At 42.9% G+C, this 26,270-nt stretch overlaps 1 protein-coding gene across 7 annotated transcripts in view; it reads left to right on the top strand.

The window, feature by feature from the left end:
- TP53BP1 (tumor protein p53 binding protein 1) overlaps positions 1 to 25,302 on the top strand; it is a 34,130-nt gene extending 8,828 nt beyond the window's left edge. Inside the window, exons 7-26 of one of the 7 annotated variants that reach the window (XM_054214004.1) lie at positions 50 to 170; positions 510 to 601; positions 1,665 to 1,867; positions 2,907 to 4,146; positions 10,791 to 10,910; positions 11,541 to 11,777; positions 12,287 to 12,344; positions 13,560 to 13,652; positions 14,799 to 15,300; positions 16,274 to 16,426; positions 18,295 to 18,587; positions 18,921 to 19,097; positions 19,344 to 19,765; positions 19,898 to 20,089; positions 20,571 to 20,774; positions 21,417 to 21,629; positions 22,258 to 22,352; positions 22,952 to 23,151; positions 24,032 to 24,177; positions 24,804 to 25,302. In XM_054214004.1, coding sequence (XP_054069979.1) covers positions 50 to 170; positions 510 to 601; positions 1,665 to 1,867; positions 2,907 to 4,146; positions 10,791 to 10,910; positions 11,541 to 11,777; positions 12,287 to 12,344; positions 13,560 to 13,652; positions 14,799 to 15,300; positions 16,274 to 16,426; positions 18,295 to 18,587; positions 18,921 to 19,097; positions 19,344 to 19,765; positions 19,898 to 20,089; positions 20,571 to 20,774; positions 21,417 to 21,629; positions 22,258 to 22,352; positions 22,952 to 23,151; positions 24,032 to 24,177; positions 24,804 to 24,991 — 4,949 coding nt within the window. In that variant the 3' untranslated portion in view covers positions 24,992 to 25,302. Of the gene's footprint in view, positions 1 to 49; positions 171 to 509; positions 602 to 1,664; positions 1,868 to 2,906; positions 4,147 to 5,783; positions 5,886 to 10,790; positions 10,911 to 11,540; positions 11,778 to 12,286; positions 12,345 to 13,559; positions 13,653 to 14,798; positions 15,301 to 16,273; positions 16,427 to 18,294; positions 18,588 to 18,920; positions 19,098 to 19,343; positions 19,766 to 19,897; positions 20,090 to 20,570; positions 20,775 to 21,416; positions 21,630 to 22,257; positions 22,353 to 22,951; positions 23,152 to 24,031; positions 24,178 to 24,803 lie in introns of those variants that run through there. The other 6 variants (XM_054214006.1, XM_054214003.1, XM_054214008.1 and 3 more) reach the window with 6 other exon arrangements.
- Positions 25,303 to 26,270: the final 968 nt, after the last annotated feature.

Here is a 26,270-nt window from a genome sequence, read left to right as displayed (position 1 = left end):
TATTGGCCAAATTCCTAATCCCATTTCCTTTTGTTCAAAACCGCTGCAGGGAGCAGCTGTCTGATTACCAAGGTGGAAGAGGGAAGTTCTCTGGCGTGCACCCCTGCCCGCAGCCTGCAACTGCTGCAGCTCTCTGGACAGGGATCCCTTGTACAGGAAAGTCATTCCATGTAAGCAAAAAGTCCCCAAACTATTGCAATAGCCTCACTGCAATACTGCGTTTCCACCTTTCTTTTCTTTATTCTCAGGCTTGTGCCTGCTTTTAAGCAATCAGTGTTTCAATTTTGCACTGTGAGAGGGGCATGCCTTTATTTTGCGATGAAATGAACTCATGATGCCCATGTGGTCAATGGCCATTTCCCAAGTCCCTTGCTGGTGAACACCTGACACTCTCCTTTTATGAGAAGGCTCCTGTTGTGGCAAGCTGGAGCTACGTTTGGGGAGAAGTTAATGCATTTTCTGGTGATGCATTCTCTTCTTTTCCATGTTCCCTTTTTCTCGGTCTGCAGTGTCTCTTCGGGCCTAGTTACTCCTGCCCCTGTTGCCTTTGGATGCAATGCACTTGTCCCCAGCAGTCCTACTGAACAGGAGCAAGCAAAAGGTAAAATTTTCTGCATATGGGTCTGTGGTTGTGTTTCTCTGCCCTGTGGTTTAGTCTGAGCGTGCAGCCTTTTCAAAACCTGCTAAAATTATAGTTAAAGAGTAAAGCAGGATTGAGAACACTGAAAGAGTTAGGTGAAGAGAGATCTGTATTTGAGTCAGATGCTGATGTGCTGTCAATGTTTTTCTGCATAGCTATCATACTAAAATTAGTACTGTCGCCTAGCTCCCCTTCACTTGAAAGATGGGAAGCCCTTAGTATGGGGTACAAATTGCTGCTTGCAATTGTCCTTCTTTCTTAGGGACAAGCCATTCTTGCTATAGGCAGGCATCAGGTATCTGTATTAAGTGTATGCTGTTGGGGCAATAGAAAGGACAGAGGAGGACTGCATCATAGTAGTTATTCTACTTTAACTTGGATGACTTGGACAATATTTTAAAAAGTTTTTGTATGTTGCATGTGTTTATTCTGGAACACCATTCCAAAGAGGGATTGTTCTATATGATACCTCGATTCTTATACGTTTTCTCTAAGTACCCATTTGCCATCAGGGATAAGATATCCATCTATGCAGACTTTTAATATGGTACAAAATCAACATTCTTTTCTGTGAGATTCCTGTTACAAAATATGAAATACTTTTAGAATAGATATTTTGTTAGTCAGGGTCTGAATCTGATTGCATTTTAATGAAGATAGCAAAAGGGGTAAAAAAAAAAACTTGGGGAAATGTTTTTTATGAATTTCAGATATCTCTTTCTAATTGTAGAAGTTCTAGACCTGTAGCAAAATAATTATATGAATTCTGAACAAAACACTTCCTTCCCCCCGCCCCCCCACTTTTAAGGATAGGGATGTTTTTGTTGATGACGCCTCCCCCTCCCCCCTAAAGAACAAAAAAAAAAGAGAATTCACCTGGAGAGAAGATTTTAGATTCACCCATTAAAGTATGAGAAAGTCGTATACACCACTGAAGACAAGTCTTTTAATAGAATGATGGAAACTTTAGGTATGACCAGAGGTCAAATTTGCTAGTAATGTATTTTCTGCTCTTTCAAACCAGATGAACAGATGGATGTATCTATCCCTGCAGAAGGAAGAGAGCTGATGCAGAAGCAGAGAGGAGATACGCTACTGGAGGTGGCCATCCCATGTGTCCCACCAGGACCTCTTGTCCTACCACAGGTTTCAACTCCAGTGTCCCAGAGTGCCCCGGCCTTCTTTCCTGGATCTGTTCCTATACCATCACAACCAGAGTTCTCTCATGTAAGGGCTCATGTAGATATCTTTTCAGAGGTTTTTATACCGCTGTTGGAGAAGATATGTGTTTCAGTCAACCTCCCTGCTTCTGTGTTGAGCTTCCCTAATAAGCTGGATCTCATGAGCTTCCCTGTTCCCCCCAGTCGCAGTTCTATGTTGATCATACTGTGTGGCAGTTTATCCTGCAGAGAAAATGTGGAACAGCTTAAGAGGGCATAGTGAGTTACTGAACATAATATTTGTTGTCTTTTTAATCTGTGCTAGAAGCCTTTTTTGTGCTGCTTTTTTTCCTTTCTCTCTTTGAAAGGCTACTGCTTTCTGATGCTGAACTGGGCATACTGCATTTCAAACTGTGTCATAAATTAGACTTTTATCAGGAGAGACCTTAACATCATTTGTCATAGAGAAAGTGAAGCTGTTTTGTAATGAATCATTTGTATTCTTCTACAAGGCTAGACTTCATTTACTGCATTTTTCAAGTTGCTTATTCTTATTATCTGTTGTTTCCTTTGTGCTTTTTGATTCTGGAAGTTATTGCAGACAGTTGAAATGGTTTTAGCAGACAGTTGGTGGCTTTATAGCTTAAAATTACAAATTTCATCAACTTCAGGCAGAAAATAGTAAGGTTGTACTAGAGACCAGTAGTTGAAGCAGGGCTTCTCCTTAGTTGAAAGCGGCTTTCATGCTAATATAATAGATTCCTCCAGAGAATCTTCCCAGAACCTTTTTGACTAAAAATAGATACTAATTTGCAATACTTGACCTGTACCTCATGATTTGGTAGTGAGAGAGGTGTACCAGGGATTCTGTCTGACTTTGCCACAGAGGTACTAAAAAGTAATGGGTGGTGATAATTTTTCTCAGCACGAACGGGGCAATTATGACTTATACAAATGGAGGGGGGGAAGTTTGGAGGTTTTTTTTATTTGTAGCTTTGTGCTGAGCTTGCTGTGCTCCATAATCCAGTGTAACGTTCTTGGAATAACAAATAAACAGTCCTACCCAGGATGCCCTGATGCTCCATGTCCCACTTTTTTCATTTTAGGATATCTTTATTCCAACTCAGAGCCCAGAGAAGAAGCCTGAAGGAGAAGAAAAAGCTGGTGCTTTAACCCATTTATGCTTACCGGGAGATCTCTCTGGTTCCACAGATGCTTTGTCAAAGATGCCTACAGGTGACTCTGTGTCACAGCCTCCTGAGTCCTGTAAGCTGATGCTTTCTGCAAGTGAGTGTAGCCAGCCCACAAACACAGACCTCAGTTCAGGCTCTCTGAATATGGGCCAAGAGAGCGAAACCACGCAGGTAGAGAGAGTTTCTGGATGCGAGGCCTCAAACTTGAGACTCTGTTCTGTGAAGAATGACAGCATAAAACTGAGCCTGGATGCAGGTGATCAAGCCCTCTCTGAAAACTGTGAAAAAGCAAAAAAGGATGATTTACAGGCTGCAGGAAAGCCTGTAATGCAGTTAGTTAGTGCAGATGTAGCAGGAGATGCGTCATTAGCTCCTACAGCTCATCAGGAGATTGAGTGTATTTCTGGAAGTCAGGCTGCTGCAGGTCAGTCTGTTCTGCCTGAGACTTCGTCATATGCTCAGGGTAGAGAAGCACAGTCTGAGGATTGTCCATTGGAAGAGACTTCTGAACCTGAGGCAGTTCCTGAGACTCAATGTGAAGAACAAGAAGAAAAGCTGCAAGTAAGAGAGAAGCAAATAGATGAAGTTGGGTGCCTTTCACAGAGGCTTATTCTTGAAAGGGAAGTACAGTGTCATGAAGATATGGAAGTGGAATTTGCTGATGATTCTTGTAAAAATAGCAAAAAATTGTCTGATCAGGCCCAAGAATTAGAAGAGATTGGACCAGAGAGCCAGGGAAAAGAAACTTCAAAAGGTTGTACTTCTGGCACTGGAGACGCAAATAGTATGGATAAACTGTCCTTTAAGGCTTCATTGGAAAACATGCCAAAGCTCGATAAAGTTTTATCTAAGCCTTCTGTAGGGGAGTTTCTGGAACAGCACAACAATTTGTTTCCTAAGCTAAAGAGTGACATTCCATTGGAGGTGGTGGTGTGTGACAAAAAACATCCAGGTTGTTCAGAATTAGGACAGATAACGATAATAGGGAATCAGTCACCACTTCAAGAGAGAGGGGTTGACATGCTGGTGACTCAGCAGGAGAATCGGGTGCCAGAGAATGTGGAGGACACTGTAACGACGAGGAACCTGGAGCAAGAAGAGCAGATGCAGCCATCGGAGAAGGCAACAGCTAAATCCCCCAGCCCTTCCAGTGGTAAGTGAATTTAGGTTAGTATTTCACAGGTATATATTTTGAATAATGCCAAGGACAGCTGTGTACAATCCTCAGTGTTTTTAGGGAGCACTGATCTTGGATGCATGTTGAACGGTGTCTTCAGAGCAGCACTACAAGTTACGGTGTTACATGCGTAACATGCCTTTACTTTTTTCCCCTTTGTCACACTACTGCAGGTAAGAATGATAAGGTAATTCTTGTTCCTAACACTTGCTGTTTTATGGCAGAAATGCAGAGCAGCTTTCAGAACTCAGAATGTTGTGACTTTGGCAATACTCAGGGATATTTGTAACTTTTTTTCCCCCCCTGGAAGCAGCAACGGTAGTGTCCTTGAAAGGAAAAGGGTGTGTGGTAATCTGTACTTTCCCTCTTGTAGGTCTCCTTACTTTTTTTTTCTTTTTTTCATTCTTAGAGGAGAATTTTCTTTGTGGGGGAGTGTAGAGCAGCTTTGAGCTACATACAGCAAATTTATCTTGAGATTGTTTTAAAGTAGAATGGCTTTTCACTCGCGTGTAAGCTGTCTCTCGGCAGGTATTGTCATGATGCGTTGAAATCCCTTAACATGCAGTTGTGTAGTTATACAAGAAATGTGGGATGCTATATCTGAGTTTTGTGGAGTTTTTGCCTCTTAGTTGGCTTCATTTTAAAATGGAGTTCTATACTCCTCAAATGAGAAAATTATAGAAAACAAAGTTTTACTAGAGCTTTGCCTTGAACGGTACACATTTTTGAGAGCTATGTAGTCTTTCATTAAACTGCAGAGAGTGAGAGTTTCCCCCTTCTTATGATGGCGGTAGGTGACTTTAAGTCTGCTGAAGTTGGTGATTATGAAAGTTGAGGGTCTGAAAACAGTAGTTGTCAATAGGTGATGGTTGTCTTTACATCTGCTGAACAGACCAGTATGTTAGTAGAGGTTTATTTAACTCTTTACACTGTTTTGCTAGGTAACTTATGCTCTGTGAATTATCTAAGTCCTTCAGTGGAGTGCAATGGAAAATCAATAGAATTGTGCAGTGCTATGAGAATTAAATGAGATGTCTAGCTGGGAAGATGTTTGTGAACCATCTGATAGATTCAGATTGACCAGTCTGTGATTTTGATTTGTGGAACTTGGAAAACTGTGGGCTAGGTAGAATGTCTCTTATGACACAAAGGTCATGGTATTGTTATATAGCCCTGTAGTCTGTTCTGCAGAGCTTTGTTCAAGTGATTATGTTCTCTAGTTTTTCCTTTTGAGAAATTAGTGTAAGATACACTGCTTAAAGAAAACATTTCCTAACACTCCGCCTTTTTTTTTCCTTTATGTACTCAGTTAATAACCAGTCTGAATAATTCTCTATTCTTCGTCAGTGAGGGACATCCCTTATTTTCTCTGCCGGTTTATATTTGGGTTTTTTTCCGAGACCTGTACATTTCTTCAAAACTTCTCACATCAGTCTCACAAGTCCAATATTTTTTATTACTGTATTCTGAACTACTTGTTTAATTTTTCCAGTTACAAACTGATCCTTACTGCCGGTTATGGCAGCTTTGGCTGTTTCTTCCTGAAAGCCTTTAGAGCTTGTTCTTATGTGGTTCCCTCCCCTTTTCTTCAGTTCTTGTGACCTTGAACCGTGCTGACTTCTGGAACATGTGATCCTGTTTGGAAAGGTCAAAATGGCAGATTTCAAAAAGGAGCAAGATGAAGAGCTTTCTTCTTTATGTCTGAACAGAAGTAGGTGAGATGACTTTGAAGTGCTAGATGGAGACTTGGATGAAGAGGGATTGAGCGTAATACTTACGTGTGTTTTTAATATAATTTGCTGACAAGTTTGAGAAAGATAACCATTTAATAGTATGGAATTGGCTGTTGAGAAGAATCTCGAGACGCTAAGAAGTAGGATGAAGGTAGTGTCTTACGTTGTAAGGTAAGAATGACAGGTAAATATTGATACCTGTAGAAGTTAGATTACAGCGAGGTGTGGAAAAGAGATTTGAATGCTTCTGCAGGTCATCAGTTTTGGAGAGACTTCCAGCAAAAGGTAATCGCAGTTTTCAAACTAGACTTTGCTAAAGGTATCTCTTGACCTATTTTAAAGCACAATAAAGTTCAAATTATTTTCAAGGAGTATGGATCCTTGTGGCCACAGCTTTTTAATATCACTGACATCGGAGAACAACTTCTGCAATGGTTACTTTATTTTGAGCTAAGTATATGGTTTAGTCATGTAAAAATTCCCATACTTTAGGCGTTCTGATATCTTCTTCGTTTATTAAAAACTCAATATGAATTAATCTGTACTGTTGAGCACTGCTTAATATACCAGCTGTTGTGGCAATTTAAATGATGTAACTTTTGCACCCTTTTTTCTGAATGCGGTAGGACCAGTCAGATGTGTGGGAGCTCTTTTGGTTTTGCATTCTTTAACATCCCATAACTAGTGACCATCATGTTCTTTCAGAACGTTACAGCAAAACGCTTCATTGTTAAGCGTGAAAGTAAAGTATTTCAGTTGGCCAAAAATGCAATGTGTGTGGGTTTGGGGTTTGTTTTGTTTGTTTTTTTTTTTTAATTTAGTGCATTCTCTGACAGTAGAGGCTTTGTTGGCTTAGGGAACTGGTGCTAAGCAAGTAATGTGCTGGAGGCAATTCAGTGAGTTGTTTTGTCAATCCAGACATTAGTGTCATCAATTTCAGATTTAAGTTCTTAGTTTGCCTTATTTAGATGTGTCTAAACATTGTATCCAAAGCAACATTGTATCTAGGCTGCCTCTCTAATGATATTTAGGGGAAGCGTTTATAAGTGGTACGATTGAATCATGCAGTATTTTTCAAATTAGAAAAAGAAGAAGCTTCAGTGACAGATTTTGGAGACTGCAGGCAAAATCTGAATCATCATGTTTTGAGATACTCTGTGAACCAAGAAGACCGCCTTCTTTGTTAGTGTTAGATTATTCTGTTGCCACTGTTGTTGTTGTTGGAGTGGGATTTTTTCAATCTTTCCCACTTAGGGGCTGCAATAGGTCATTGTGCCTTTGTGATAACTCTGAGCTGAAGACTGACAGTCGTGGTCTCTGTGAATTGAGATGCTGCATCAGTCAGAAGAGCGGTTATACTGCATCAGTCCAAGTTGGTATACAAGTTCCCCCAGTATTGAATGGCAGATGCATATGGCTGAGGATAAGGACAAAAATGCAGCAGGGAGATACTTCTGAAGTCTTTCGTTCACCGCCAGGGAAAGTATGGTTTAGGAACGTGCTGAGTCTTTGGTTTTTGTTATCTTGGATAGGTGTGTTTTTTCTCCCCCACCATGGAATTGCCATGCATGATTTTGGGGTTTTTTTTTTGAAGCTCTGTAAACTTTTAGGCTTCAAAGCTTCCTGCATTAGGAAGTTTGTCAGCTTAGATTATATACTGGGTAAAAAACCAGCTCTGTGTCACCGGGTATTCGTTTCATCTGATACCCCTAATTCTGAAAACTTTAAGAACTTCAATTTTATGTAGAAAATGGCATGTGGCAAAAATGAAGGAACTTGTTATTAGTATCAGAAAATCTATTTCCCTTCTATTGAGTCTATTAGGGAGGTGCAAAGATTGCAGGAGCTCAAGTGTTATTTAATGTGAGGTTGAATTATGAAGTTTTAGATACAGTATTCTTAAGATACAGTCTTTTTCTAGGACTCCATGGAGTTTATAGAAGTTGTGGTTGTCCGTGAAATCTTTTTTGTAGATTGCACAATTTTGTGCATACAAAGCCTTATTCAGAAAATTTTCTTTTTATTGGTAATATAAAATAAAGAAGAAACAGATAAGCAGTGCAGTTAACATAGTTATGATGAAGCTTAAACACACCAGGTTAAATAAAAAGTATTTATATTAGAATAATTAAGAGCTGTGTTGTCAAGCTCTTAAATTTTTTTAACATTGCCTCAGGCCTGGCTAGAGCGATGATTCTTAATCTGGAAGATTAAGTAAAGCTGTTGCTTATTTTCTTATTTTCTAATGGGGTCTTTTAGTTATATCACAGCTAGATAGGAATTACCTATTGTAATTTTTGTCCTTCTATTAAATAGTTGTGCTAGTGAGTTAAGAACAGAGCTAAGAAAGGGTGTTTAGAAAGAGAAAGCAAAAGTTCATGAATAAAAGGCATGGGGTTCTTTAGGGTGGTGGTTTGGGGTTTTTTTCCCCTCCCTTCTGTATGCACAGGCTGTCCACGACTGCTGGCCTCCTCTGCAGATGTTCACATGGCTGAGAGCCACGGCGGATGTGCCACGTCCCTTGTAGAGCTGATGGGTAGGAGAGAAGAGGTAGAGCAGAGGGAGCTGCGCTTGAACTGCGTGGGCTGCAGGCTGGCCATCCATGTCGTAGCAGTGTGCAAGAAGTACCACAGTATGCAGAAAAGGCAGTGGGACTTATCGTTTCACCTAGAGAAGAGGATGATATCTCTGCTTCACTTAGTTTGACTCGGAGTCGGGAGATTCCTTTGCCTCCTTCCCGTGCGAGGGTGCAGTTTTGTGCTATGCTGGTGGTTGCCATCTGCGCTGTGCCAGAGACACCCAGCTCTCCCCGTGAAAGCATTACCCGAGCAAATGAAAGTTTTGATACCTTAGCACTAAGCAAACTTGAGAGAGACTAAGTGGGCCAAAGAAAGACCCAGTCTTTTGATGCTGAAAGATAAAAGGAAATGTTTTAGGGTGATGGTATTAAGGACGTAAGAAAAGCGTGTAGAGAGAATTAACCTTCTTTCGTTTTTACAACAGTTGATGCAGTTACGTGAAAGCAATTAAGCTTTCAGGCGTATGCATTTTTTCAGGTCTTGTGAGTGTGAAAGCTTCTTTGCTTTCTCCAATGGTATCTGTTGGTTTAGTAACTAGATTATCTCTTATTAAAATGCAGGCTGATCATTTCATAAATTCTTTTGATCACTTGTTATTAGCCTGCTAAATGGGGATTTGTAGGCTAGAACGGACTGTGGTAGCTAAAGCAATCAAAATTCAGTGGAGTTTCTAAAGACTTCAGTTTTTAAATAAAAGGCTTTTTAAATGGAGATCTCCTATAGGTCAAGATATGACAGGCATTCATAAGCTGTTTGTGAGGAATGGTAGTTGGCCTTTCGATATGTGGTGTACCCCTGAAGGGTGAGTAACATTGCACTGTGAAATACCTCCCCCCTCCAAGAATGCACTGAAGTCCTTAGGTTGATCTCAAGGACACTGCAGTTGCTGAACCGTATCTTTAAAACTTGTGACAGTTGGGCAAGTGGTGGCTTTGAAAGTTTTCAAATGCGCTGTAGATAGCTTTTCACTGGTTGGATTTTTTTTCTGTGAGGGTGTCGTGTCCTTGTCATGTATTTACGGTTTCATTTGCCACAAGGTAGTTGTGTAAATCATATGTCAGCGACTTGTGTAACTGAAGAATGATGCACTGCATCTGGCTGTAACTAAGAATTGGATCTGAATATTGAGAACTAGCTCTTCAAGTAACTTGAATTTGTGATCTCATGACCTTAACTAACAATTTTCCAATACTGTTTAGTTTTGGGTCTTTTTTTTAATACATGCTTCTTAAAATTCGGGAGTTGTGTAAATTGTGACTTGCATTATTCAAGTAATATCTTGAAGGAAATCCAAAGAACAAATACAGTTTTAGGAAAAAGGGACAAAGAAAGATAGTGACAAAAATTATGAAAACCTATTTTGACCTCAGTGCGGGGAGGAGAGGGTTATTCTGTTAGTTTTGTTAAATACTTCTGTGCAATTTGGAAAGAATGCAGCCTGCAAATTACTGATGGGCGATGTTGAAGGTTTGCAAATAAATGGTATGGGGTGAGACAAAAGGAGGAGCATTTTACTATGTTTTGAATGTGTTTTACCTGTTAAATCCTGCAAGTTCTGCACATGGTAAATCCAGAAAGGCACAGTTTCCCTGATGTGTTAGGCTACCTTGGCTGGGAGGCCCTGCAGACCCTCCGTGCTGGAGACTGCACCAGAAGGGGCAGAAGTACTGGGGAGGACGGGGCCAGCCCTTCTGGTGGCAGCCTGCAGCCGGTTATGAAACTGCGGTATCTGTTACTTCTCTTCAGGCTTACTTTCCAGGCAAGTTTCTGCTGTCATCACCTAACCCTTATTTGACAGCTACTAATTATTCAGGCTCATAGGTGGCTATCTGAAGTATATCTGCTAAACTTTTATCCAAGGCTGTTTGATACTAAGCATCATTCTGTGTAAGTTTCAGGTTATTAATTCAGGCAACATATACCTCTGCCAATTCACTTCTGTCCTAGCCTTTGTTTCTGCTTCTGGCCTCATCTCCCTTTTCAGTGGAAAATCCTGAGCACTTCTGAAGCAAAGCTGCATTCTGTAAAAGTCCTGTTCTTGTCAGGATATTTAGTCTCGCTTTTATCTAGCACCTGGGGACAGCAGCATCAAGTTGACCGCAGCCCAGATTTTCACTGAGAGAAACTTTCCACACAAAATATGAGGAAGATCAGTTACTGAAACCAGTAGCTGTTCAGGGGGTTTTGTACAGGACAGCACCAGGGTTATGCTTTTCCCTGTTTCCACAGGACAGTGAACCTGTCCTTTTGGTATTGTAACAAAACTAGTCCCCTCACACTACTAATCCTGGCGCTCTCTGTCTTCTAGGAACCCCATTTCATTTTACTTTGCCAAAGGAGGGTGATGTCATTCAGCCCCTGACCAGCATAACACCACCTCTTATTGGGCAGCTTAAAATGGGACCCAGAAGACACAGCACACCAATTGGTGAGTTTGACCCGAATGGCTCCGTTCTGCAGTGAAAGCCTGTTTGGAAGTTTTGATTCTTGATGTGGGATCTGATGGGATAACTCAAACTTACCTTGGCAAAACCCACTGCTGTTCTTTGGGAAGAGCTCGTCCCTTCTCCACGCTTTCCTTCTTATGTTCTCTCCTCAGTCTCTAGTGAAGGTGTTTGCTCCCTGGCTATGGGGTGGTATCGAACGTTTCTTCCTTGTACTCACTGCGTTCCCACATGCAACTCCATTAAAGAATGCAAAAGACCCCTCTGAGCAGTGAAAGAGCTTAGACTAAAAGAAGATTGTTCCCAGTATTCATCATCTTTTAGCAGGACTCTCTCTGCTGGGTTCACAAAACACCACCCTGCATTTGCTGGATGAAAGGAAGCGTGCGTTTCTGCTTGGGTAATAGTAAAATATTCTGTCCCAAGCTGAGGATGATATCTGTACTACAGAACTTTCATGCTTCAGAACTCTAGGTAGGAATTTCCACCACTGCACTGTTATTGATAATACATGCAGTGAAGCATCTCCAAAACAGAACCGGGACCTGAACCCCAGCAATGTGAATGACAGTAGCTATTTTTTGGTTTACTTTTTTTTGTGTTCCTATTTTCAGTGGATGACAGTTGCCCGGACAGCACTATAACAACTAGTGATGTTACAGCAGAGGGCACGATGGAGACCAACAATGTCACTGTGGAAAGTGCAATGGTATCAGCAGATGTGTCAGACGTGTGCGAGAAAGGAGATTCTTGTGGGGTTCCTGAGGCTGATGCAAAACTCTCTCTGCGAATGAACCTTGTTACCCCTGTGAATGACGGGAGTGAGGATTCCCTGCCATTCAGCTTGGAAAGTAAGAGGATGAAACCTCGAAGAGGTCCTCCTAGATCTCAGCCCTAACTCACAGCCTCTTTGTGGCATTCCCTGACACAGTCTCTGATTCTCTGTGATTTTTCTGGTTTTTCTTTTTGGTCTCTGTTTCTGCAATGCTCTAAGCAAGGATGGAGTGTGAGGGCAGGCCTCTGTTGTGAGGAAAGGTATTTCCAGCAGATTAAAAACTCTGATGTACAGCATCAGCGTCACAGGACAGGAACTGGAGTTTGATTATATTGGGAGAGAAAATATTTTAAAAGTATAATCTGGACAAAAAAGTTTGACAGCATTTTAATCAGAACAGTGACATTCAGTCTAAAAGTACGAAACTTGTAGAAACTCGGGTCCGTGACGAGAAGTTGGGTGGGGAGGCCTGGGCACCCTGTGTTCAGCGTTACTCAGCCTCTCTCCTCGCTGAGCGTGGAGGGCTGAGGCAGGAGAGTCTGTTAGGTGACACTGATACCGTCCTTCCCTTCATTCTTGTTTCAGAGCCTACAGCCAGTGACAGGAAAGATGGATTCTCTGCTGCTGCTGGGGCTGCTGCCAGGTAACTGGGTTTGTTGCTGCGCAGAGTTAATAGGAAGGTCTGGGTAGATCCTTTTTCTGCTCATTACCACCAGCAGGGGAAAAAAAAACCAAACACAAAAAACCACAGAAGCAGGGAACGCTTTTAGCAGTAGCCACGACAGTAACTCCTTAGCTCTCGGAGCAGGTTTTAAGTGCATAGGCAAGGTGGGTGCTTCATCTGCTCTTTCACTACAGGCTTTGTGCTTCCTATTAATGTCAGCTTTTTGCCTCCGGATTGTAATCAAAATAGAAATTGATGTCTTGTGCAGTCTGGAATGCGAGTCTGCCGTATCCACGTCTTAAATTCCAAATACATGTTTTTCTGCTTTCTTTCCTTATTGTGCAGTTTTCTGCAGAGAATCTCAGAGTTGTTCTGAAAAAGAATTCTGTTTTGACATGAAGCTGATAGAAATATAAGCAAGTCAACGATATACTGAAATCACAGTTTAACGTGTTGACCAAAACACACGTTACTCCCTTGGTCTTTTGATTTATATATATCTGTCATGTCTCACATTTAATGCCTAGCATTGCTTGATTTTAGCTTTTAGGGTGTATGGTTTGTAAGTACTCATAAGCATGTGAGTCAGAACGTAGTGGCCTGTAGTCATCTAAGTGAAGTATAATGGTTTGAAACAGTGAGAAAACTTTGAAATGAACTCGATATCTCTTGTCACAGGATTGCATGCTGGATGGTAATAATGCCTCGGTGCTGAGGATGGGTGGCAGTCATTCCTCACTGGTTGAGGATGGGTTGCCTTTGTAGATATAGGTTGAACTTGATCTCTCAGGGTCTGCTTTATGACTGTCATTCCCAGTATTTTTGCGGTGTCATGAAAATTCTGAGAAGCAAGCCATAAATGGTCTAACTGTGTCCACTGGTGGGTACCAGAGATAGTAGATGGTGAAACTCCTGATGGCGCTGCAGTTTTCCACACTACATTTCCTGGAGTTGTTACGTTGCTCTTGACTGTTACGTTGTCTGCAGAAACGACAGAAAGGCTTATGCAATTGCAGCTTGTTTCTTGACCTTTGAGACTGACCCTCTCACTCATTCTGTGGCTGTAGAGGGTCAACAAGTTCGGTACCCGTTGTTGTTTTCTCAAGGGGCTAGAGAACTCTTGTTTTGCTGTATAAGGGATTTTCTCACTCCCTGATGCTTTTTTGTTTGTTTGTTTTAAATCTGCACTGCTAGCTCCCAGAAAGCATCATCTGTGTTTAGTCGTGTCTGTGAAGTTCGTCGAGAGGATGAGGCCAGAGGTCATGGTCTTTCCACTTCTCCGTTTAGGTAACTCCTCACTGTCTTTGCCTGCCAGTCCTGGTTGGATTTATATGCACATGTGCTTTTTCTACATCAAAGAAATTGCACTAAGTCATTGTCTTTGGGTGACTTAGAAGGTTGGGGACAGCGGGGTAAGTATAATACGTACTGTGTGTTTGTATCTCACATGGTAATCGGACTTAGTTTTTTGACTGAGCAGCGATGTGATTCCAGATGGCTAGGATTCTTTGGTAAAACCTGGGGCTTGAGAGGCTGAGATCATACTTACACCTGTTTAAAATACCTTTTCTTCTGTTCCAAGATCTTTTTACCTATTGTGTTTGTTACTGTTCCTGCTATCGTCTCCCTTCCAAGTCCATCAATTTTTGCTGTCACTGGTTGCTTTGAAAAGGACCGTGCTGCTGCATATCTTGTGGTGATAAGGGTGCTGGCTGGAGTACCAGGTGCAGAAATCTGCTTCTTCAGTGTCTTCCATTCTCTTTTGACGGGGCAGTGAGGTCTTGGTCTATGGAGAAAGATTAACCTGTATTTCAAGAGCGTTGAACAGTTATGCTAAAGGCCGTAATGAATACGGAGTGCCAGTGCTGGGCAGCGTACAGACAGAAAGGAAGACAGTCACTCCTCGAAGTCGTCAAGTACAGGAGGGAAGCCAAACACATACTTCTAGCAAGACGCAGTGTATGGTCCCATATAGTACCTGGTAATGCTTTTGACAGGGCAGACAAATTTTAATGAGAACATTAGACAGCCTTTGTGTTTATGCCCCTGCCTTCTCTCGCTAGCTGTGATGACCAGTTTCAAGGCAACGAAGTGCTAAAGCAGCCTGTAGCAACTTCAAGATGGCATGACTTCCAGAAGCATGTTGCATAGTTGGTGCCTGAAGTGTGGAGTATAGGTTGCTTTATTAGCATTTGGAAAAGTACCTAGTCCTCTACAGGGGTCAGCCATTCTTGTGCTACCATGTGAATCGCTTGAGAGATGTTGAAAAGTTATTTTATAATTTGAGACTCACTGAGTTCTGTGCAATCTTAAGAAGCAATTGAAAGACTGACAGGGTTGTTTTTTTCAATAGTGCTTCCACTTGAATGGTGGTATATTGATTGTCTTGCTTTTTTAGTCAGTAATTTTGATATCTCTATAACTGGTTTGCAGGGGGAATCTGTTCAGTTTTCCTGGCACACAAGAAGATGCTGAATTACATAAAAATCCCAGTGGTTGGCAGTACCAGCAGCACGAGGCAGATGACAGTGGTGGACAGGTCCTAATTCCTCAGACGATGCTGCAGGACTGCCATGAACAACCTTCTGGTGCGGAGGATCGGGAGTCTGTGGAGACTGATATTGTAAGCACTCCGACAGAAGAGGGGAGAAGAATGCAGAAGAAACCAAGTAAAGCTGTTAAAATTGATGAAAACCAAGAGAGGTGGGCAAACACCAAGAATAAAGGGATTCAAACTACAGAAGACTGTCTCTTTACCCCAACGACTGTTACAACAGCAACACAAACGTCAGAAGAAATCTGTAGACAGGTGGAAGTGGGAACCAGTATGTCTGGGCAAAGACCTGGGCGACAAGATGCGAATGTCCAAACTGAGGAGAGTGAGGAAAAGCCTGTGAATGCATCTGGAGAGGACACGGACTCTCTGCACAGTCAGGTGGGATGAAGGCTGCCTGTATTTAATTTTACTGCTTTAGAACAGTAAAGCATCCCTTCAGCCAATAAATTTACTAACAGTAGGTTCTCTGTTGAAAAAAGCGAAAAGACCACTTTAAAGTGTTAATGTCACAAGCTTTCCTGTATCAACTGTCCACAACTGCTGAGGTAGCAATACTCAGTGGGCAGCATAAGTCTGGGAAGTAAATGCCTTCATATTTATTTTGTGGGACAATATGACAGATTTTGTTTGTTTGTGGGATGTTGTATGTGTGTGTGTCCAAATGTAGTTAACACTGTAAAAAAAAAAAAAATTTCACTTTTTGTTGGATGGAGATGGGAGTTGCATGAAACTTTGAATGAATGGTTAGATGCCTTCTGTTTTTGCACCAGCCAGCTTTGGACTGCTTGTTCTGCCACTCCATCCAGTGTCAATGGATAAACGCACGAGGGGGGAGCTCCTCCAGAGAAATGTTTTAACAAGAGGAGTGACGTTGAATTAGTATTTCAGAAAGTATTGCGGACTCAAGAAGAATCACTGCTTTGCAGTTACAGCTTGTATGTTTTCTTGTAAGCACAAAAGCTAGAAAAATTATCTCTTCTAAATTTAAGAATAGTGTGTCCTTTGGGAAATGTGAGATTAACAGGGCCATAAATATGCAGTGCAACATTGCTGTGGTATGTCTGAGAGTCATTGAATGAGAGTATCAGAAGTCATGCTAAGCAAGTTTGCTGTTTCCTCCTTGGACTGCTGTGATTTCCCTTCCTCTACCTGTCAGCAAAATGTGTTCAGTTCTCCCTTATTTAGGGTCTCTTGTGTTCTTGCATCTAATTTGTAACGGGTTGCTGAAAGGTTCCCTACCCCAGTACTTGAATATCATATGATGAAACTGTACTGCAGGGTTAGCTCTACCCAGAAATTACTTGCTTTTCATCGTGGTCTGTTTTGGTTTTAATTTTCCTGTTTAATACAGGGAGAGGAGGAATTTAACCTTCTTCACCCACCGAAAGGCCGAGTTCAGCATCGCCACATGCGAACTATTCGAGAAGTGCGCACTGTTGTTACGCGTGTTATAACAGACGTTTACTACATAAATGGTGCAGAGGTGGAACGAAAGGTAGTTGAGGTAAGTTCCTGTTTTCAGGGCTAAATGTAATGATATGCTGGCTGAAAAATAAAATTAATTGAAATGAGAATGTGTTGAGGCTGCAGAAAATGAGTGAACAAGTTGGCATGCTGTGATGACAGACTTTTCTTCATGAACAAACATGTGGACCGTTTAGTGCGTGGCTGTGCTGGTTTGGCTGGGGTAGCGTTAATTTTCTTCCCAGTAGCTAGTATGGGGATGTGTTTTGGATTTGTACTGGAAACAGTGCTGATAACAGGGATGTTCTCGTTGCTGCTGAGCAGCACTTACACAGCCTCAAGGTCTTTTCTGCCCCTCACCCCACCTTCAGCAAGGGCTGGGGGTGCAAAGGGGTTGGGGGGGACACAGCCGGGACAGCTGACCCCAACTGTCCAGAGGGATATTCCATGCCATGGGATGTCCTGCTCAGTATATAAAGCTGGGGAAGAGGGGAGAGGGGGGGGGGACATCTGGAGTGATGGCGTTTGTCTTCCCAAGTCACCGTTGCACATGATGGAGCCCGGCTTTCCTGGAGATGGCTGAACCCCCACCTGCCCTTGGGGAGCAGGGAATGGATTCCTTGTTTTGCTTTACTTATTAAACTGTCTTTATCTCAACCCACTAGTTTTCTCGCTTTTACTCTTCCGATTCTCTCCCCCATCCCACCTGGAGGCAGTGAGCGAGCGGCCGCGTGGTGCTCAGTTGTCTGCTGGGGCTAAGCCAGGACACTGGCAAAAGCCGTGTATTTGTTGCTGGTATATCTCATCCCCACTGCTGTAATCTGAAGATGCACTGACTTTTTTTTTTCCTTCCCAAAGAACTGAACAAAAGACTTTATGCATCCAACTGCTTTAAAATTCTTGGCATTTTGTCAGAATAGAGAGATTTCAGAATGGGCAGAAATTCTATTAGTAGGCAAAAATCACTTCTGCCTGTAAAATTGAAACATGTAAGATAGTTTAGCCTGTTTTGCAGCTTACTGTCATTTTTAACCACACTCTTTTGAGTCCTGTGGACCAGGTTCTATAAGAGGTCTACGAAAAGCAACTTAGAAAATAAACAAGCCTATAGTTAGTGTACTTGTGTTGGTGTATGTCCATTCATTAATCAAACAATCTTTAGGGAATCTCAAAAGATAGCTCACAAATGCTGATTTGATGTGCATGGTAGTCTTATCAGCCTGATAGCAATAACACGTTACTGCTGTTCTGCTATAAAGGTAAATAATGTTAGAGTCTTACGCTGTGTTGTTACAATGAGTAATAACACAAAAGGATAAATTAGTTCAGTGCAAAGCTTATACTTTCACACCTGATACTACACATGAAATTCCTTATTGTAACATTAAAATAGAGAATTAAGTTTCCTGAGATGTCCTTACGTAGGCTGTGTAATCACAATCATGTAACCATTTCCAGTTTGTCTACCAAGATTTGATATCACTATTTTGTAGGTACATATTTTTATATCCATAAAACTGTAATGGCTCCAAATGACCAGTTGTCCGAAACAGTAATAATCCAATAATCTTGGATTATTAGTAGCCAAAGGCTGCTGGTGTCTCATGTGTTTGTTGCACTCTCGAAGGGTGGGAATTATTCAAAGCCAGCCTCATTTGATACCACCCACGCTCTGTCCTGTTGACTGATCTCTTCATGTCACTGCTTTGTACAGAGCAGCTACAGCCTGTAGCGAGAGACGCGCTGCCTGCCATTGATCAGTCCAGGCTCAAATCTGCATGGCTAGCTTCAGTTTCATGAGGGTGCTCTCAACTTGGCTGTGCTTTTGCCTGGTAATTGTGGAGCTTCCATCTGGAAAGTGCGTCACCTTTGACAAACCTTTTTTTTTTTTTTTTTTTTTTTCTCAAGGAAAATGAGGAGCCTGTAGTGGAGTGCCAGGAGTGTGAGACTGACACATCCTCCTCTAGAACTGCAGCGGGCTCGTCCCTGACCTCAGGGGACCTTGGTGATGTCAGCTCCTTCTCATCTAAGGCCTCAAGCCTCCACCGTACATCTAGTGGAGCAAGCAGTGGTCACTCTGCCACACACAGCAGCAGCAGCAGCTCAGGGCGAGGAACTGGAGCCGTCAAAGGGAAAGTGTGTGGGACTGAAACTGGAGACTTTGCTTTACCTGTTGGCAGAGGTGTTTTAGGAAAATTAAGGTATGTGCAGAGCCTTGGGAAAGGAATAACGTATTTTGCGGAAGTGAACAGCTGGCTTGGGTGGAGTGTGAAGCAGGGTAGACCCTAATCCAAGAACTTTCTGTGAAGGATGTGGCTTGGTGAACAGAAATAAGGAGATAGTCTTTGCTTTCACATCTGTCCTTCCTAAAGGAGTAGTTTGTTTCCTTGTGAGGCATTGCTTTGAGCTCTTGCCAGTTTAGCACTGATGAGGCAAACTTCTTGACCAGTTGTGCGATCACAGAGAAAAGGGGGGGGGGGAATGCTAATGAGCTGGCTTCCCTCTTCAGAGCCATTAACTCATAAATTCTTTAGCCCTAGGAAAGGAGCTGGTCAGCCGGCATCTCCGCTCAGAGTTAGCCAGACAGGAGCACTGCCTTGTGAGGAAGAGGAGGACTCTATGCCTGGCACTCGTCAGGGTGGCAGAGCACCTGTGACACCTCGTGGGCGAGGAAGAAGAGGCCGCCCACCATCTCGAACAACAGGAACAAGGTACCCTGGGAAAAGGAGACTGTAACTTTCATTTATTGCCAAGGAAGAGAATGGGGAGCTGCTGTCTTAATGTGACAGAGAAAAAGGAGTCCTGAATGTTTCAGGAGCTAGTTTTTGATGATAGCGTGTAGCAGCACCTGCAAGCATCTCGCCCAAGTATTCTTTGTTTAGTAACCGGTTTTCCTGATCCTTCTGGGTGTGCTTTTATCTTTTTTCCTTTGGTGACTGCTCTTCTCTTTTCTACAGAGATTCAGCTGGACTGCCAGGTGTGGAGGATCTCTCAACTACAGCATCACCTGAGGAGAAATCATCTACTCGCCCAGTTCGCCTGCCAGATGGAGGGGAGAAATCTGACACTTCTGGCTTCTGTGCCTTACGTCGAAGTGACTCTCCAGAAATCCCATTACAAGTGGTGACCGGTCCTTCGGACTGTGGAGACTCAACCTCTGGGAGCAGCTTTGTGGGCCTCAGGGTTGTAGCGAAGTGGTCCTCAAATGGATACTTCTATTCCGGGATGATTACCCAAGATGTTGGTGCAGGAAAGTATAAGCTGCTCTTTGATGATGGATATGAATGTGATGTGCTAGGAAAAGATATTTTACTCTGTGATCCTATTCCACTGGAGACTGAAGTGACCGCACTCTCTGAGGATGAGTACTTTAGTGCAGGTAAGAGCAGTGCTTGAGCTCCATCCTGGGGTTTTCTGAGGTGCTGAACGCAGTGGGAGATGGGTGCTGGTCCAGGATACCCATGATGCCTGGGTATAGTTGGTTAACGGGTGCTATTTTCTGTCTTGTCAGGTGTGGTGAAGGGACACCGGAAGGAATCTGGAGAGCTATACTATTGCATTGAAAAGGAAGGCCAGAGGAAGTGGTACAAACGAATGGCGGTTATCTTGTCTCTGGAACAAGGAAATAAGCTCCGGGAGCAGTTTGGGCTAGGGCCTTATGAACCTGTCACCCCCCTGACCAAAGCAGCTGACATCAGTCTTGGTAAGAGGAGGTGCTGTTGACCTGCTGGCTGTGCTGTTCTGTGTCTTGTGGCTTTGAGATACGTCTAGTTCCTGGTCTGAATTACCCATGTTTAAATCTTTCTGGGTATTCAGCAATGCTTTTGGTACTTTATAATGGGATCTTTGAGATACTTTTCTTGTTTTGTGCCTTGCTCAGAGACTTAGTGGTATGGACTGGTTTGTGGAGAGTGGCCTGCCTCTAGGACAGTGATGCTTGCTGTGCTCATTTACACTGCTATGATACAAACCCTTCAGCAGTACTGAGAGGAAAAGAGACAGGTGGCTTGAGAAGAAAGATACACGGGCGAGAGATCTTTTTTTCTTGCTCTTCCCTGTCCGAGGGTGGTAGTGTGTACCTTCTAGGTACTATTGAGTTTAGCCACCTCTGCACATATAGGTAGGGTGAAAGCTCTTGAAGTTAGGCGACAGCCAGTGATTAATCTCTGCGTGCTATATTACAGATAATCTTGTGGAGGGGAAGCGGAAGCGACGTAGTAACCTTGGTTCTCCCAGCACTTCCAGCAGCAGCACAACTCCCACTCGTAAAGGGCAGGAGAGTCCACGCACCCCAGCAGGCGCGCTATCTGGGAAAAGGAAGCTCGTTGCTTCTGAAGATGAGAGATCCCCAGCTAAACGTGGCCGCAAATCAGCAATGATAAAGCCTGGTGAGAACCTTATTTTCTGCTCTTAAGCTTGCATTCAGCTGTTTTTTTTTCCTCCCTGGTATTTCTGTAATTGATCCTTCCACTTCCCGTAAGGAAAAAGTAGATTAAATTGCTTGTTTGCCCTGCCCCACAGGATTTGAGGCTGATTCTCCCTGGGTGGATTGGGGGTTGGACTAGATGACCTACAGAGGTCCCTTCCAACCCTATGGTTCTATGATTCAGCAGCCAGAGATATTTTTAGCATAGTCTGAGTACTTACCTGCCATCTTTTCAGTTCTGTCTTTTAGAAATGTTTTGACCTTAATGTTGTGATTTGCCTCTCTCTTGTGTCTCTTTCTTATCTTTTTACTCAGTCCTGAAATGCCTAGCTGTTAAAAGGACCCTTTGCACCAATTAAGTGTTGTTTCAGGATGTTGATAGACTGGCAAACATTGTCTCATTAGTCATTCACGTTTTCATTTGAAGATTTGTTGCATCCAGAAGCGTAAAAGATCCCTACCTATCCTAACGTAATCCTAACCCAATCCTGCCTCCCTCTCTCCTCCGGTAAAATAACTGAATTTGAACACATCCTGGATCTTACCCTGGGTCTTTGTGCTGAACCTGACTTTTGAGACTTACGGTGCTTCTGTCTCTCTGCAGGAGCTGTAAGAGCCGGAGAGTTTGTAAGCACCTGTGAGGACGTGGATGCTGTAGATCCCCCAGTACTAGAGGACCACCATGGACCCTTGCCCCACAATAAGACCCTCTTTTTGGGCTATGCCTTTCTCCTCACCATGGCAACATCCAGTGACAAATTGGTCAATCACCAGAAGCCATCAGATGGTCCTGCAGGGAGTAGCGAGGAGGAAGAAGGTGAGGCAAATCTTACCTATTGCATTTCCAACTGGAATGCTGTGGCTTTAGGAAAAACACTAGATGCTCTCTGATCGGGCATTTGTGTGAGTGCTTGTTTTTCCCTCTTGCTCTTTAATCCTTTGCAGAAAGAACCAGACTGACCAAGACTCAGTCTTTGTTTTAGAGGAGCTGCAGCCTGAAATGTAGCAAACCGCAATGACGATCATAGGGCTGCTGAGCAAGTTAAGGAAGGTGTGAAAATTAGTGAGATCGGCTGTCTCAGAATAGCATAATATGAGAATAAAGGTTTTCAGAGATAAGGGATAATGCTGGGAAACATAGGACTTGAAAGCATGAATGCATTGCTCCAGTTTGCCTTTGCTAGGGTCACGTTTCAGGCAATGGAACTGCAGCATGAAAAAAGTGACAAGGTGCTCACTTGGCTAGTTTGGACAGTGCTGCAGTTCCTTCACGCTGCCTCTTTTTTTTTTTTTTTTTTTTTTTTTTTGAGTCTTCCAGAGGTTTTCTGTAGATAATCCTGGGAGAAGGGCTTACTGGTATGTATGAGGGCTTTCTAGACTGAGGAGTGTATGGACATAAGTAGATAGATTATAGCCAAAAATTGAACTTTCTGTTTCTGCTGTAGAATTTTTAGAGGTGACTCCATATGACAAACATTACTTAGCACAGCAGCTGCGAGCAGGAGCTGGCTATATCATGGAAGACTTCAATGAAACCCAGGTAAGGGCTTGCTTACTAATCTAGAACGATAGTCACAAAATAGTGGAGATTGGAAGGAATTTCTATAGCTCATCTTGTCCACTCCCCCTGCTGGAATCAGGATCAAATGGAGCAGATTGCTTAGGTCCTTGTCCAGTTGAGTTTTGAGTATCCTCAAGGATGGAAACTCTACAACTTCTCTGGGCAACTCGATCCTGTGTTTGACCACGCCTATTTAATAAAAAAGCAAAACCAAACCAAAAATTCAATGTAACTTCCTGTATTTCAATTTGTAGCTGTTGCTTCTTGTCCTTTTAAGTGGATAGCACTGAGAATAATCTGGACTGTAAGATGAATCTTCTTTGGCTGAACTGTAAGAGACAGTTATGATACAAAAAAAAAATTAGATATTTTGCCTGTGAACTCCATAGCTTGGAATAGGTGACTATTATAGGTACTACTGATTTCAGAATCTGTTTATGTAATTCACCTTTAACATAATATGGCTGTGAAAATCAGGGTTGCAGTTGTTTTCTTTAAAGTGTTTAGCAGCAGGATAACTTCTGGGTTCTTTTGCAAGCATTGTCTCCTGTTTACATGCCTCTTTGTCTCCCCTGAAGTGTAATGCAGCATATCAGTGTCTTTTAATTGCGGACCAGCATTGTCGAACTCGGAAATACTTGCTGTGCCTTGCCAGAGGGATCCCTTGTGTGTCTCATATCTGGGTCCATGATAGCTGTCACGCTAACCAGCTTCAAAATTATCGGAATTACCTTTTGCCAGCTGGTTATAGCCTCCAGGAGCAAAAGTTGCTAGAGTGGTAAGTGCCAGATAACCATGATCTGAGTCCACAAACTGAGGATTTAATCAGAGAGAACTGTTACACTTGGGAGGCTCTTGAATACTACAAGTAGTGAAGGTGTCCCTAGTACTGCTCCCCATGCTTTCCCTTCCATACAGGAACAGCCCTCCCATTTCTTTCCTTGGATTTACAGTGACCTCTAATGCCAAGGTACTATATACATAAAAATATACACATGTACAGGGTGCCATATACACAAAAAAAGACAGTCTCGTGGTAAGCAAGAAGGATGTCATTCTCATGAGGCAGACTGAATTCATGCAAGGCTTCCCACACGCTTGGCTGACTTCTCTAATTGCTCAGAAATGGATAAAGGAGGGTGATACTACTGCAATTTCTGTTTCCTTTGGTATGTTTTGAAGCCGGCTTCTGCATCTTCTATGGAATCTAATCCAGGAGGTCTGTTCTGAGAGAGCAGTCTTCGGGTTGGACTCCTCAGGCAAGATGAGGGGCAGACAAAAGCAGTTGATAAATCTCTGGGCTTTTGGGCAGGAGACTGGTGCCTGCCTGCTTAGCCCTGACAAAGCTGAGGCATTTGGGATATGCACAGAAAAGGTGGTTCAGGATTAAGGAGGAGTTCAGCCTGATTTTGGATTTAGTCTGCTGCACCCCCCCATATCAATGTTGTCTAGCTCTGTTGTACTATCTATAAACAGAGGGTAATTGTTCCAAGTATTTCAGGAGAGCGTGGTAAGAGAGCAGGTCATTGTATGCATGATATTAAAAAAACAATATGGGAGCCAACCTGGTGACTGCAAGTAGATAATGGTCCTCAAATAAAGTCTCAGACTACTAGATATTCTTAGCAGTCTGCATTTCTCGCTTCTTTCTTCTGCAGGCACCCACGAGAAAACCCATTCCATAACCTGAAGGTTCTCCTGGTGTCAGACCAGCAGCAGAACTTCCTGGATCTGTGGTCTGAAATCCTCATGACGGGGGGAGCAGCATCTGTTAAACAGCATTATTCAAATGCTCACAACAAAGGTACTCACTGGCCACTTTCTCAGGCTTAGTAGTGAGAATCCCATGCCACTGTGGCCTCTAGCATGGTTTAAAACCATTTAGGATGGTTTACTAGGTAGTCTACAAGCATAAAGGAGGCCAAGTGCAGACGCTAGCTCTCTGGTTGAATATAATCTCAAACATCTACAAGACCTGCCTTCTGGAGAAGGAGATGCTGCAGCAATTCAGGATACAAGCCATCAGCTTCCAGCCTATGCTGAAAGGGGGAAATAGGCAAGAGTTGCTCCTGGACCTTCTATAGACCACTAAAATCTTGTTTCCTTGTCCTTCTGAACTCGACTCTCTCCATCTCTGTATGGGACGTAGGTCCTCGCACTCACAGCATGAGGTCAGGACTCATGGTTATCTAGTCCTGCCTGCAATGTTGGCTACTGGTTTTCTGCTAATTTCTATCTGGAGTAGAGGGAATCTCTTACTTGCAAGGTGCAGTGTTGCACTAGAGCATGACTTGGCTTTTACAAAGAGAATTCACTGGCTAGGAATGAGAGAACATAGAAGAGATGCATAGTGGTGAAACACACTGGTCTTCTGCTGCAGAGAAGATCCTTTTTCTCTACTGACAGATGCCTGTCTTTCCTCCTGTACAGATGTTGCTTTGGGCGTTTATGACGTGGTGGTGACTGATTTTTCCTGCCCAGCTGGTGTCTTGAAGTGTGCAGAAGCTTTACGGCTGCCCGTTGTCTCGCAGGAGTGGGTGATCCAGAGCCTTATTGCTGGGGAGAGAGTAGGCTACAACAAGCATCCACACTATAAACATGATTATGTCCCCCACTAATCTAAAACTTTGCCTTGCTGTCCCGCTGTTGTGCAGACTGTGTTTTAATCAGGTTTTAAATGTTTGTGTAATTGGACAGTGTGCATGGATTACTGTATATAGTTTTATCTGCTGGACTTTTATGATGAAATAAATGTTCAATCTCTTGTGGTAGCTGCTGGGACTCCTCCTTTATCTAAACTTATTCCAGGGCCACGCCTACAGAGAAAGAGGGCAGAGAGAAAAGAAATGCTTATGTTTCTGAGCTGAATAGCACTAATATTCTACTTTCAGTAAAGGCCGACTTCAACGCAGGTCAATTATAAAGGAAGGGAAAGGTGTTCTTAACTGGCAGCCTGTATTTACAGAAGCGAATACCCTGTGACCAAGTTCAGGGCAGTAGCGGCAGCACTTTGGTTTGTTGGAAGAATAGCATGTTGTGTACTCCTCCATCTTGCTGTTGTTATTTTCCATTAATTTAATCAAGATGCTGCTGAAGTGACTGGTAAGAATTTATAGGATGGAAATGTCATTTTGTTTTGGCTACCTCTGTTTTTTTCCTGTTGTGACTATATAGGTATTAACCTTCCTTAGTGCAGACTGGTGCTACCTAAGTAGAGAGAGAGACAGAGGGACCTAGGACAACTAAACTGCTGGGAGACTGAGAGGCGAAGTATGTAAGTGCTGTGTATCTTTGTTTAAATGGCAATGGGGTAAATACCTGCTTTTGAGCTGCTGCATTCACAGCTGGGGACTTTATCTTAGCTGTCAGCTGGCATAAAGGCAAAAGCTGAGTTTGACAGCTCTTCACTCTAACAATGCTATAGGCCCAAGGTATAGTGTACCCAGGCCTCCCTCCAGCCTTGTATTGCGGTATTTAGTCCCCTGCTTCAAAAGTAAGTTTTTCTTGATGCGTGTCTTTTCCCCGATCATTTCCTAGCTCAGTCACCTTCTGACTGTGTTAGTCTGTAAATACCATATCCAAACTTCCAACAGCCTTTCTCCAGCTTTTTAGCTTTTTTCATGGTCACAGGTTTTTTAACTTTGCATCGGGCACATGTGGTTGTAGTGCACTGGAGATGCCAGGCCTTACCCATGCTGTCTGTTAATGCCTCTTTCTGAGTGAGCAGAGAGGACTTCTTCCTCCAATGACACCTAACTTTCTTGGGAGCTTCGGCTACTGTGAGAATACCAGCCCCTCGAGGGGAAGGCTGGCTTCCTGGCAGCCTTTATGTTCAAACTGGGGAACCTGATCGACACCCCGGTGACAGACTGGAGGGCTCTCTTCTGCTGGTCATCC

This window comes from Rissa tridactyla, chromosome 9 (genome assembly GCF_028500815.1).
Source record: "Rissa tridactyla isolate bRisTri1 chromosome 9, bRisTri1.patW.cur.20221130, whole genome shotgun sequence".
Classification (NCBI taxonomy): domain Eukaryota; kingdom Metazoa; phylum Chordata; class Aves; order Charadriiformes; family Laridae; genus Rissa; species Rissa tridactyla.
Note: the sequence above shows the minus strand (reverse complement) of the source record. Positions and strands in the feature narration are given on the sequence as shown.